The sequence below is a fragment of the Lutjanus erythropterus genome, chromosome 8 (assembly GCF_056507025.1).
Source record: "Lutjanus erythropterus isolate fLutEry1 chromosome 8, fLutEry1.hap2, whole genome shotgun sequence".
Classification (NCBI taxonomy): domain Eukaryota; kingdom Metazoa; phylum Chordata; class Actinopteri; order Lutjaniformes; family Lutjanidae; genus Lutjanus; species Lutjanus erythropterus.
Window position 1 is genome coordinate 41778455 of NC_139324.1, and position 14305 is coordinate 41792759.

General features: G+C 38.2%; 1 protein-coding gene across 2 annotated transcripts; it reads right to left on the bottom strand.

Moving 5' to 3' along the window:
* tmem177 (transmembrane protein 177) lies at positions 1-5852 on the bottom strand. Of its 2 annotated transcripts, none has more exons than XM_084725544.1 (3): positions 5750-5852; positions 2315-2578; positions 1-916 (listed from the first exon to the last, which is right to left on the bottom strand). In XM_084725544.1, the coding sequence occupies exons 2-3, from the start codon at positions 2513-2515 to the stop codon at positions 185-187; spliced, it is 933 nt and encodes a 310-aa protein (XP_084581670.1). In that variant the 5' UTR covers positions 2516-2578; positions 5750-5852; the 3' UTR covers positions 1-184. The 2 variants fall into 2 exon arrangements, with proteins under 2 accessions (XP_084581670.1, XP_084581671.1); XM_084725545.1 differs by having other exon boundaries at positions 5736-5758.
* Positions 5853-14305: the final 8453 nt, after the last annotated feature.

The window sequence follows — 14305 nt, forward strand, 5'->3', positions numbered from 1 at the left end:
CAGTTCTTTTTGTCCCTTTTTTTTCTTGCCGAAAAACAGAAAAAACAGGAACCATCTCACCCTGGTATTTCTCAGCAGTCAGAGATGAGCACAACTAACAGGAGATCATTACATGTTCAGGTGTAGTAGCGACCAGTAACATCCATCTTTATTCTGAACACAGCTGCCTGCTTCTCATTTCTTTTCAAACTTTCTCCTGTTTCATCATAGCAAGGATCACTTCTCTCCTGGACGTGTACGGTGTGTGTTTCAACTGAAGGATGTGAGCAGGGAACAGGTTCCCACTGGGAGCGTACATATCCTCTCCCTTCTGCCCCATCAGGGAGCGCAGTGTCTTGTTTCTGGACAGAATCTTGTCATAAAACTCCACCCCTCCTTTGGCGTAATCACGGGACACTCCCGCCGCACGCCGGTCTGAGCTAAAGTCATTCCACTGAGAGACAGCATCCGAGGTGAGGAAGTAAGACACGGTGCCGAGCCCCAGCGCCACAACGTTCGCAGCGCCACGAAACAGCGCAGGCCCAGTGTGGAGCCCCATCATCTGCTTCAGCACCACGCTGTACACCCAAACCCCGCCCAGACACAACGGGGCCACAGCAGCAGTCAAAACCGGTCCTCCAGACTGCAGGCGGGCCACCTCTCGCGCTATGGCAAATTTCTGCGCCTCAGGGGAAAACACCAGTGCATCCTTCAGGGCAGAGCCGGTGTCGCTGCTCCAGTCCACAGTTTTGCCGTTGATGAAAATGTTGCGGTTGGTGATTCCGCTCGGGTCGTCAGCTGTGCTGTTAAAGTTTGCCGGGATGCCGATTTGGGCTCCTGCAGGAAGCCAAGGAACACCAGCACTAACTGGATGGAACCCAAAGGAGGCGAAGACAGAGAAATTCTTAGGTGAGCTGATACCATAGTCCTTCATCACCTGCAATTGATGACAAAAACATTGAAATGTGGATTTTATTTCACTTTTTTCCATTCCAATTTGTGATACGCTGTTTGGAGCATTCCACAGGTAAAAAGGTTAATTAATTACAGGTGACAGAATCACGAGCATGGACGGGTGAGATTTCACCATCTACAATCCATAATATCATTGAAAGACTCAGAGAATCTAGAGAAATCTCTGCACAAAAGGAGCTAAATCAACATTGAATGCTTGTGACCTTTGACCCCTCAGGTGGTCCTGTAATAAAAACCCACATCATTGTATAAAGACACAGTTTGTCTCTGCGTCTACAAATGCAGGTTAAGACTCTACCATGCAAAGATAAAGACAACATCCAGAAACACTGCAGACTTCTCTGGACCCGAGCTCAACTGAGATGGACGGACGCAAAGTGGAAAAGTGTGCTGTGGTCTGACGAGTCCACGTTTCAGATTGTTTTCAAAAATCATGGACATCGTGTCCTCTGGGCTAAAGAGGAAAAGGACCATCCAGATTTTTATTCGTGCTAACTTCTTAAAAGCCAGCATCTGTGATGGTATGAGGGTGTATTAGTGACCATAGCATCATGGGTAACTGTGAAGGCCCCATTAATGCTGAAAGGTACACACAGGTATTTGGAGCAACAAATGCTGTCATCATGCTGTCGTCCCTTTTTAGACAGACAGAGACATCCGCACTTTTGTCAGCAAGACTATGCCAAGACACGTTGTGGACGTGTTCCAACAGCAGCTCCCCAGTGCAGCTGAGTGTTGTTAAAAGAAAAGGTGATGTAGCACAGTGATAAACATGATCCTGTCACAACTTTTCTGGAACATGTTGCAGGCATGTGTTTATTTACAAAAAAAAACAAAAAACAAGTTTATTAGTTTGAACATTAAACATCATGTCTTTGTGCTGTTGTAAATTGAATATAGGTCAAAAAAGATTTGCCAATCATTGCTTTCTGTTTTTATTTTGTTTATTGTACACAACGTCCCAACTTTCTTGGGATCAAGGTTGTACTTTAATGACATGGCTCCTCCATGAATTATTAATTTATTATTTGTGGAGGGAATCTAGGCTTTATGAGTGCTGTAATTTACCAAATTAAAAGGTCGGTATCTCTCTATTTCTGTTCACTATTCTTCTTACTTCAGCTACAGTAAAAAGTGCTTGGATTTAATGCCAAAAAACTTACATAACTGTTATTGTTCAAATATAGTTTGTTTTAATAGTTCAATATTTGGCAATGAAGGTGTTTCTAGGTGTTATGTCATCGACACCATCTGCAAGTAACTGTACAAATCTAATTTAATTTCAAAAATTTAAATGCAGTCTTGAGAGGAGAAGGTAAAGACAGAAGACATGAAACTTCAGCACATCCACACACACTACCTGCTGGAAAACATCCTCAAGCTTCTCAGACAGCACCATTGGCTCTCCTTTGTACCAGGCCTGATAGAGCGGACGGAAGGACATGTCAGGGAAGACATGGTAGAACAAGTTGGCTGCAAAGACCCCACCGCAGCTCGCAATAAGCAGCGGAGTCCGGTACTTCTGGAGAAGCACTGAGTACTTGAGGAAGTGGGACGCCATGTCAGGGTTTTGTTTTCAGTGGTTTTGTGTCACTTGGATGCTGTGGGCTTCAGTAGGTGGCATCTGTGAAGGAGTCAGACAAAATGTTTATGAGTACACCAACAGGCCTGCTGCATGTTATAGATATACACAGAGAATTCAAGAGGTGAGGTGAGGTTGTCCTGTTGAAGGAATATTCTCTTTAACCACTAGAGGGCTGTCCTACGAAGCCAGATTAATGCGTTAAGTAAGGTGTGTTGAGTCTTAAGTCATAGTTTTCAGTGTCACTAAGGTGGCTCTCTTTAAACCTGGCTACTTAATCACCATGGTAACTGATGATGATCTAATAAACTGGTCCAAAACAGGCTAGTTTCAGGTGAAATGGGCAGTAAAAAGTGCCATTTTTAGACAAATTATTTTCCTGATGATGTTCTTTAAACACAATATAATTCTCAGTTGAAGGAATACATTATATATGCAAAGTTGTTGAGCTGTACTCTAGTGATGTCATCAAACAAAGCAGGATATTTTAAATTACAGCAGCACAATCTGTATGCATCACGTTGGCAAGGAAACCTCAGTTAATGATGCAGAAAATCAGTTTTTCCAAGCACAATTCATGCATAAAATGCAGCACTAAGTGCTGAACTTTAAAGCAGAAAATAATAACAATTAAAACAATGACAAAATAAATAAAGTGAAAGTTAAAACTGCAAGATAAGACGAGATAAAACACATCACCCGCACACTTAAAGAAGGATGAAGCAAATACAGACCAATTTGAATTATGCTTTTAAGCCTGATCCTGATTTGCTGCCAAGTCTGTTTTGCACTGCTGGTATTTCCACTCAGAACACCAATTAGAAAAGTGATTAGTCTATCCCATTTATCATGGATTATACTCCATCAGTAACATTAATTTTACTTTGATTTGGCCAAAAACTAAAGTGATTTCCATACATCCTTCATCATAAGACAGTTTGAGATCTAAGTATCAAGTTTACGGACCAAACCACTAATAGAGTTAGTGGTTTGGTCCGTAAAATGTCAGAAAATGGTGAAAAAATGTTTTTTTTCAAAAGCCCAAACTGACACACTCAAATGTCTTCTTATGTCTAATACTGAAAGATATTCAGTTTACTCTCATAAAAAGAGTAAAGAAAACTTTGAGAAGTGTGAATAACTCAAAACAATTAATCAATTATCAAAATAGTTAAGTTATCGATTAATCATTGCAGCTCTAATTAAGAGTGCATCAAATTAATGAGTAATTTTCTGCCAGAAATTTTCTTGTCTTATTTGCAGCAACTAGGGTTGGGAGACCCTAAAATAATATCACAAATATATTCTAGGATAGTCTGCAACAACAATATTTTTTGCAATATGAAAAAATATTGAAGGCTCATGTAATGAAATCAGTTTGTTGTTTGTCTCCTTTTGCTGTTACTGTCTTCTTGCACTTCTTAAATACTATGTGGTTTACTGTTAATTTCATCTTTTGTAGCAAAACCACTTCCACACTGCTGAAGTCAACCCCCTTTTTGAAACTAACCCTTCCACTATTACCATTATCATGATATGAATTTATAATATTGTAATCTTTCCATTATATATAAATTTTTGTATCATGAAAAAAAGATATATCGTGAACTGTGCAATAGAACAAACCCTGAGCAGAAACTGTGCTGCTTTCTGCCATAATATATATTTTTTTATTCTCCATATCTCTCCATTATAATGACTTGTTCATCTTGACTGAAGGAGGCAGCAGCTGATCGCATCACTTTGTGAAGAAGAAGAGTCACATGACGCAGCAGATGCCCCTTTTGATGTGAACACACACAGAGCCTGAAGAAGAAAGCCTGAGTTCACAAAGACACTTGAGAGCCACTGCTGTGATACTATTTAACTCTCACTGAGGTTTCAGGTTTTGTCAAGCCAGCTTCCTTCGTAGTACAGCAGCCCTTAGATCTCCATAACATCCCCTTCATTACAGACCATATTCGGTTAGCTGCAGTTAACAGGTGCACATGACAGCCCCTGATCATTCTGTCTTCAAGTTAACAAAGACAACACCAGGTGGGAAGATAATAGCTGATACAACTAATGCATCATGTGACTGCATGTTCCAGTCCACAGATAAACCTCGCGTTTATTCAACAACATGTTTCCCTATTAAAAACAAAAAGCAACAGTTGACCTTTTACAAACAGAGTTGGGGTGCAGCTGTTGTATATGTTGGCTCACTGAAAAGGCTCTGCTGCACTAAATGGAATGGGACCTTGAATAGTATCATTGGTAACACCTGTGTTTACCCTAGTAAATATTTCATATTAGCATGACTGCTGTGAAAAGGGTTTATTGAGCACTGACATTAGAGTGTGACTGATATTATCAGCCTGATATCGGCCTATAACAGTTTCACTGGTTTACGTGGGTGTCTGCATGTATGTTGTCTGATATGTTGATATCATAAAACTTTTTTTAACACAACATAATTCAGATTCCCTTTATTTGTTAACTTTTTAGACAGTGATCAGTATATATGTGAACTATATATTATATATTATATTATATTATATTGTATCATAACAGCCAATATACCCGTATCAGATTTTTTTTAAATTTCATAATACTGATATCAGCATCAACCAAAAATGCAATATCGCTCGGGCCCTAGTAAACATACAACATAACTAGATATACAGTTAAAGACGGTTATGCTAAGGTACTGCTGGTAGATATATCAACATAACTGACCTTAATTTGAAGTGAGGCTAACTTCATTAACTTCACATTAATACTGAATAAGTGGGATGTTAGCTAGCATGACATAACGGCAGCTTTGAAGGTCGTCTTTTCTTTTCTTTTCCTGATCTAACACTGAATTAGATTTAACTATATAATAGTATCAGATTACCGAGTCAAAATGCTGCTATATTGGATTTTATCAACACTGCTGAATCGAAGCTAACTTACAAATCGCATGCTAATCGCTGTCTCTTGGCATTTCTCCTCGCTTAAACACCAGACAATGACACTAAAATACGACCGTTAACCAACTGTACCTCTGCAAACAGACCGAGCTTGTACATAATGTTTTATTACATGTTATCTGTATTTTAACAGTGACCTCAGCTAACTGACCCAGTGAAGAAAAGCTACTGTTAGCATTACTTTCCTGAGTAGAAACAATGAGACTTAAATTAACTGCATTTACAGTCTTCAGAGCAACAAACACCTTTTAACACTCACATGTTCTCCACATCTTCCTAAGGACAACCGCTATCAAACACTTATGTGACAGAAGATTCTGTCCGTAAAGCGACTGTCGTAAAGCTGTCGCCATAGTGTTTCGCGACAGTTTTACGACAGGACAGTTTATTTTCTCTCTTTATCGCCTTTTTTGTACAATTTCAAGCCACATCATTAACAAAATATAAACTACATCAAAGACAGACAGAGAAGAGAAAACACAGCATTATACAGGACAAACTATAAAACTATTTACATATGGGCACCATGTAACTGTGGAAGACCAACACAAATAAAATGAAATATAAATAAAGACAAAAATAAATGACTAAATAAATAAACTAATGTGCCCTATTTATTATTCCTATTTAGCTTTCCAATATATGTATTCATTTATTTAATTTTTAGTATGCTTATGATTAGATTTTTTATTTATTATTTTTCCCCATGAATTTCCCTTATTTGTTTACACAAATTTATTTATTTATGTATTGATTTTTACATTTCTTTATGTATTTCTATAAGCCTTTTACATTTATTTGCCTTTTACAATCACCTAACAAATCACCAACCCTCAGACTGGCTGACAGAGTCACCATGGACCCCTGTCATGTTCTTCATGAGGAGTACCAACTCCTGACCACCAGGAGGCGCATTAGTGTGTCACAATGCAGGAAAAACAGGCACAAGCAAATGTTTGTTCTTCACTTAATCAACAGAGGACTGCAATTAGATCAGTGATTAATCATTCTTCATTCACCCCCACACTTGAACGCTCTCACACATGAACTACAGGCACCTACAAATGATTTTAGCTACATTGTTTTAGTGTTATCTATCATTGTACCCATTATCACTGATGGGAGGTATTTATACTCCTGACCAACAGAGGGCAGCAACAACAAGACCCAGAGGAAGCTGCACATTATCCAGGTGTTGCAACACCTGTTATTGAACAATTATGTTATGTTATGTTATGTTATGTTATGTTATGTTATGTTATGGTATGTTATGTTATGTTATGTTATATATTAGAACTGTTTACATTAAACTATGATTTAAAAAAAAAACAAGTTCACATTGCTTGAACTATCTTGTGCCACCATAAGGTCAGGGTGACATTTGATCACAGATCAGGGAATTAGCTGGACTTGTCTGCTGATCTGCTCATCTCTGCAGTACCATTTTCAGGTAAGAAAAGTAAAAAGTAAAAAGCCCATTTGAAAATCAGTAATTGTTATTGCATCATTAATTTGAGAAGACAAATTATTTGCATGTCTTAAAACCAAAAGCAGTGAAATTACAGTAATGTGATACTTTGTAACTAGTTACTTGTGTCATATAATGTCATGTGCTATGTCATTGATGATTTTTGGAGCTTGTGATAAAAGAAACGGACAATAAAGTGTTATCTCATCTTCCCACATCTTATCTTATCTTAGCATATGAGTATGGTCCTACTCTTTAGCTTTTGTTCACTTTCTAATGAAGATGATAGTTGTTTTTTTTTAGGTTTTATTACATGTATTTTATTTATTATCTATTTATTTATCATCTATTATTATTGGACTGCTCCCTTTCTTTACACAAAACCTGAAATACAAGTACGTATATGAAAGATTAAGAGTGACTCCTTCTGAGTGTCGGCACTGCAGAACCAAAGCAACATTTTCCCTCTACAATCTGAACGCCCAAGAGTTCCCATTCCAGATGCGAATGCTTTCTATTTGTATTTTAGAAACCATTTTAATTAACAGGTTTGTTTCACTTCAAGAAAGACAGGAGGACAGACTTGATGCAACTATTTAAAGCTTAGATCAGTCATGCAATCATGTGCTGCTGAAGTTTTACATGTGGTGTGAATTTGGGGTCAGAGTGAAACTTAAGAGATGTTTCTCTCAAAATGGCAATAACGCGGTCTGCTGGTACAATACTGCGCGCAGAGGTATGATGGCATCATGCAAAACTGACATCTCCATTTTCAAACATGCCTCAAAACACTTTTTCTCAGGTCACAGTTGAACAAAGGTAAACTTTGACCTGCAGGGCAGCTGGAACCAGTCAGAGCTGGCATCAAATGGGAAACACATTCTTGACTTTGTCAGTAAGCAAACAGGATTCAGTTGAAATGAATGAGGGAGTGAATATTGGCGAAGATGGATGCAAGTATAAATGTGCTTTTATCAGGAAATCCAGGATGGATTTTTCTTCTCTCCCTGAGAAGTGTAAAGACTTTATTGAAAACTGAGCTTGCACGACCCCCTGTTTAAAGGGTTAGTTCACCCAAAAATGAAAATTCAGTTATCTACTCACTCTCAGGTTGACTGAAGGTTGGGTTTATTTTTTTAGTCCACAAAACACTGCTGGAGTTTCACAAGAAAACAGCGTTGCAGAATCTCCCCCAAAATTTAAGCGCATGATGACCAGTTTTCAAACATAAAAAAAACAATTTAAAAAATGTATGTACTATTTAAAACTTGCAACACAAAGTCTCAAAAACCAACACATGTGAAACAAATAAATGAGGGATATTAATTTTAATAGTAACATGGACTGAAGACAATATTATTCCACATAGTTTGACACTAAAACATGCAAAGCAGACGCACAGGTAAAAGCATGCACAGTAGAAAAAGAAAATGCAGAAATCAGTCATGGCACAGTTGCGCAGTGGTTTGCACTGCTTCCTCACAGCAAGAAGGTCCTGAGTTCAAATCCCCCAGCCGGCTGGAAGCCGGGGAGTTTGCAGCTGAAGCAGAGCCTTTCTGTGTGGAGTGTGCATGTTCTCCTCATGTTCACGTGGGTTCTCTCCAGATACTCCGGCTTCCACAGTCCCACAAGATAAACATTAAATGGGTTAATTGGTCATTCTAAAGTGCCTATTGGTGTGAATGTGCGTGTGAATGGTTGTCTCTGTGTCAGCGCTGCGATGAACTGGCGACTTGACTAGGATGAACCCCGCCTCTCGCCCAGAGTCAGCTGGGACAGACTCCAGCCCCCCACGACCCTTCAAGGATAAGCAGTTATGGACATTCAGTGAATGAATGAATTAATAAATCACAGCAACAACAATAAAAGACATTCATGCAGGTACATGAAGGCAGTCTGGTGATAGTTAGTTGTAATATAAGGTTACTGTAGTGACTTTTGGAAAAAAGAGGTTACTAAAAGTCAATTTAGGCAAGTGTTGTTTTTTTTATTGTATGTATACTATGTGTCATTGTAGAAGAAACACAAAGTAGATTCTTTGTGACGAATCAGTCAATAACAATCAGTAGAAAACAAATAAAACTCAGCATGATTACAAAAGAAAAATGAGGAACAAAACAGGTAGAACTCACCAGGATAAAAATAAAGCCAATCTCCCCCACATCTCTTTTTTCTGTTTCTTTTTTCTGAGGCACTGCTGTCATCTGTGGGTGTGATGAATAGATGGGAACGCTTCATTACAGCTCTATTGGTATTTTCCATTCTTTCAAGAGACCCAGGCAGCTGTAATTACTGTTGCACATGCATATGTTCCATGTTCCACATTTTTCTAGATTGAGTCAAACATGCACGCAATCTCGTGTAGATTAAAAAAAAGAGGAAGGGGTGAACTGGTGTGGCTGTTGTTGCAGCTGAACCATAATGATGAGTGCTCATTTGAGGAGCGTCGAGGTGTGGCTGCATGCCTCTGAGCTGTTGTTAAATTTTAATGGTGTGTAGCTGAGACTTATGCTTATATGCACAGGATGCACATGAAAGCTGGAAGCAGGTACACAGCAGCTGATATCCACACATGGCAGTGGTGTCACAGGCGAGGAGGAAGTGAAAGTTGTGCAGTTGCTTAAGACAGCAGTGAGAAAACATTCTGTGTATTTTAGACTTTCTTGTTGCACGATCTTGTGATGACCTCTAATTATGATATTTAGCATCACAATGTGCAACTGCAGAAACAGTAGAAAGGTTTTGTATTCAGAGGGTTTTCTTCAACTTGCATGAACCCTGATGCCAAAATAGTTCGGGGCTAGTGTTGAGGTGGAAGTGTAGGGTGGGGCAGATGATAACATCCTTTTAAAAGAATGGGTGGACCTGCAGAGAACAGTTCAGCGACACTTTGATTGCTTGTTTTAATTTCAGTTCAACTCTAATCCTGTTGGCCAAAAGGCTACAGCAGGTCAGAGTGGGTGAGCACCAATCCGACAGCTTTCTCACCTCAGCTGGTTCACTCAAAGGATGTTTTATCTCCAATAGTTTTTATTTAAAAGAGAAATCTCTCATATATTTACTGTAATGAATCATAAAATAACCATGATGTATCATCAGAAATTAAGGAAACATGCTAAATTGAAATACTCAGAGCCAGAATAACTGTTTAACTTATGATTAAATGTCAGTCATCAGTAATCTTTTAGCATAAATTCAGTAATATATTTATGGCGGACATTAAAGCAGTCACTGAACTCCATCTCCAGAGTGTGTATTTTCAGTGCAGTTGGCTTTTGTTTTCCGGATAATGGGTTCAACTCTACATTGACAGACAAGTGATTGTTAGAAACAGATGAGGCGGACTTATGCTGGAGGACTCGTCGTCGCTTTTTGTTGTCAAATTATAACGTTGCCCTCATCTTGTGCTCCGGCAGTGTTCCTGCAGCCTGCCTGAGCTTCCTCTGTGGAGGATTGGGTGGGGGAAATAACTCAGTTCTACCACAGATCACATTAAAAAGGATTTCAACACATTTTTGTATACAGTTTATGGAAAGAACTTGCTATTTGAACCATAATACTCATTTTTGGATGCACAATTACTACACTTGGCTCCTTTAATAAAAACAAACTGCTGAAGTAATTGCTTATCTTCCATTACTGTTGACTGTGTGAAGAAAGGATACTTATTTGAAGTAGTGTGTGAGGTGCATATCCATAGTAGGTGAATTACCTACAGTAGATGCCAGTCAACACATATTATTTTTTTTAAGATGGGCGTGTTTTTCTTCTTCTTTTTTTTTTTTTTAGCTATATGTTTTGCTGCTGATCCTGTCCAGCAGTACATTGCTTAGCTTCCTACACCATTAACCCCACTGCTCCTCCAAACTGGGGTTGTGCCGACCTCCATCTACTGTATTTCTGCTCCCCCTCTGCTTCCAAGCACGTAGAAGAACCTAATATGGCTATTAAACTTATGAAAAAAAAAAAAAAAAAAATAGAGAAACATGGTGGTGCAACACGGTAGCCTCTTAGCGGAAGACCCAAGCCCTAATTCTAAGGTAACAAAAGCAAAACGGTTCTTATTTTCAGGTGATTATACACTAATAAATAAATGTATGAATATTATATTCATGCAATATTCTGCCAATAAATGCCCCTAAATCTTACACATGGGACATTTAAAACATACTTTTATTAACATCTTCTCAATAAAAAAGTCTCCAGCAGACTCTTTCACTGTATCTGCAGGGAAGATGAAAACGAAAAAATGCTCCTCCATGATGAAAACTGGCAATAAAGTCATACGTGCCACCATGCCATTTACAGTATAACAAAAATCATTCTCTTCATCGGACTCGTTGAGTTTACTCCTCTCTGTCTTGCAGTGTTTTGCCCTATTAAAATGAAAACTGATGATCATAACATGCATTTTTAAAAAGTGTTTATACTTTGATCACATAAAAAATTAATCTGCTCAGCATCTACAACATCTGCTCAATAGATTATTATAGTTATCTCCATAACACCTGTGGAGTGATGATTCATAATTAATGCATGACCTTGTACATGTCGGGAGAAGCCCCACAGTATTTAGGACAGCATCACACAGTCATCGCAGCTCTGACTAATCTGTTAAGACTGAAAAAAAAAAAAATCATCACTGTGCAGTGGATGTGTGTGCACGCGTGTGTATGTGCATATGTATTGTGATGAAGACAGACGGTCTGATCCTAGTGGAAAGAAACAGCTCACTACTGTCTCCATGGAAACAGGCAAGAGGCGATGGAAGTGTGCGTCTCTGTGTATGTGAGAATCCCCTGTCCTGTTCTATTTTATTCTATTCTATTCTATTTTGCACATTCTGTTCTAAACCTAAAATAAATAAGTGTGTTGTTGGTGTGTGTGTTCATGACATTAATGTGTCTTTATCATAATTCACTTCATACAGAGGTGTGTCAGCCCTCTGATGGACTGGGGGCATTTCCAGGTATTTCTCTGCTTTCTGCACAACGTATTCTTGAAGAATCCACTTCATTGTGCGACTGTGGAAAGAATTAGGCAGGTACCAAATTGTATGAGTATTTTTAAAAAAAAAAAAAAGATGATATTGTAATCCTCTCAAACTTCTTGCACTGACGCTCTTTGGTTCTTAAGGACTCTTCGGCCATGTCCCCTGTGTTTTTCTGTCTTTTTTAAAATGTTTAACATATATATCTTGTAAAATCTTAAATTAAAGTAAGAAATTGCTAAATTCCATTTCAAATATCCAACATAAATATTTAAGCATGTATGAGAAGTCAGTCTCTTCTGTGTTACTAAACGAGTTTGAACTGACAAGAGATCAGGGCTGTTTCTTATTACATGGAGATAGTTGTGTGTCCAGTGATTATTACCAAAAAGATTTATCACCAGAACATGATAAATTACAGATAAAGTCCTCTTTCGATTCGCTTACCAACAATGTAAAATCAGTAGGAAAGAACCTATTGGAGTAACCACTGACAGTCACCTATCCTTTGAAGAACACACCAGAAAAATCATCCAGTTTCATTTTAATCGGTTATGAAACATCTCTGAGGTCAGACACAAGCTCAGTCATACATGCTCTTATATCGTCACACCTGGACGACTGTAACTCTCTTTTTACCTGCGTAAACTCACACTCTCACTACGACAACTCATCCAGAACTCAGCAGCCAGATTATTGACTAAATCTAGAAGGTCATTTATTTTAGAGTACACTTTAAAATTGTATTAATTACTTATAATTACCATCCACTGTCTGGCACCAGACCACATTAATGAGCTTTTAACTCCGTATAGGCTCTTGAGATCAGCCAATCAAAACCTTCTGGCTGAAAACTGAAGGTGACTGTGTGTTTTCAGTGTGAGATCAGGCGACTTCTTAAAACTCACTTCTAAAAGATGGCCTACAATTAATAATGTTTTGCTTCTATTTACTTTGCACTTTCATCTGCTCTATGAAATGTTTTTAAATGTTTTCTATGCTCAAAATTCTTCAGGACTCGGATGTTTGACCTCCGTATTTCTAAAATCCTGGCCACGGCCCTGGTTCTTGGCATTTTGAACCAGACTGAAGGGGCAACACTGATCTCAGCCAGATGATATTTAGCACCTTTTATTTTATGTAATAAAATAAAACTAAATGCACACAAGCTGCATGTTGTCTGATCTTTGTAGGATCTGAGGTATGTGTGAAATGAAGTGGGTGAAGGAATCGCGGCGTCCTGTACTGATATTGATGTGCATTGGCTTCAGTGTGTTTTTTTCACACATGGATCCATGTGCACGTGCATTGTATGTCCGTGGATCAATACTGACACACGCACAGACGTCACTGGTGCTTAATGATCCATGACACTGAATGTCAATTGTGTTGCTGCCCGCTGTGGTCTTTTGATGCACCTGAAGAGAAAATCAACCTCTGATTTTGTACAAAAGCTAAAAGTGAGAATTAAAAATGCCTCTAAAACAAACTGTCTCAAACTATCCATAGAAGAGATCCTCCTTCTGACAAATGTCTGTTCTTTTATCTGCCTTGTAAAACACTTTGTTACTGTTTATTTGATAAGCCATATATATAACCTTTATTATTATCAGACAGTAAATATCATATCATAATTGGACCAAACAACTGACACCTGTCCAGAGATCTCTAATTAACTTTGTTGGGGAGCTGATTTACTCTTTGGGCTTAAAACGAAACTGAACCACTAAAACTTTCCCACACCGAGTGAGCACCAACTAAGATTTCAATATTGATTTCTAGTTGAAGACTGGTTCACATTCAAACTGAACACGTAAGACAGGTATGCTGTCAGGTGTGATTAGAGGGTCCTACAGCCCATGTCACAAATCTGCGTAGCTCCAGTCAAGCCTGTTCAAGTGTTTAAAGTTTTTTTTAAAGTTTTTATTTTGAAATATTTTAATTAAATGAAGAAATATGTACACATGTACTGTATATCATAGGCCTACAAGTTTTGTTTTCTTTTTTTTCATTCAGTTCATTTTACAAGTGTTTGCTTTGGCTAAATGCATTGCACTTCTCATTCTGGCTGCACATTATTTATTTATGTTGTGATATCCGTTTCATCTGAGATATTATTACCAATGCACAGTTGTCTAATTATACATATGTAATAAATGCATTTGTTGTTGTTGTTGTTGTGTCATTAACTGTGGCTGCACAGTAATCTGGTCTAAATGAAGATGCAATATCAACACATTTAATGTTTCACATAAAATATCATTAATTAATTGACCACATAGGCTGTGTACTGAAACTTTCAGGACATCATAAAGGGAGAAGTTCTTAATCTAAAATAATGAAATTTTGCTTCTTGC

Bases quoted from the DNA above. Each gene is read 5' to 3' on its own strand.
- tmem177 (XM_084725544.1), bottom strand. From the start codon at position 2,515: ATGGCGTCCCACTTCCTCAAGTACTCAGTGCTTCTCCAGAAGTACCGG. The intron at 917-2,314 runs GTAGTGTGTGTG...CATCAATTGCAG, and splicing joins TTGAGGATGTTTTCCAGCAG to GTGATGAAGGACTATGGTAT.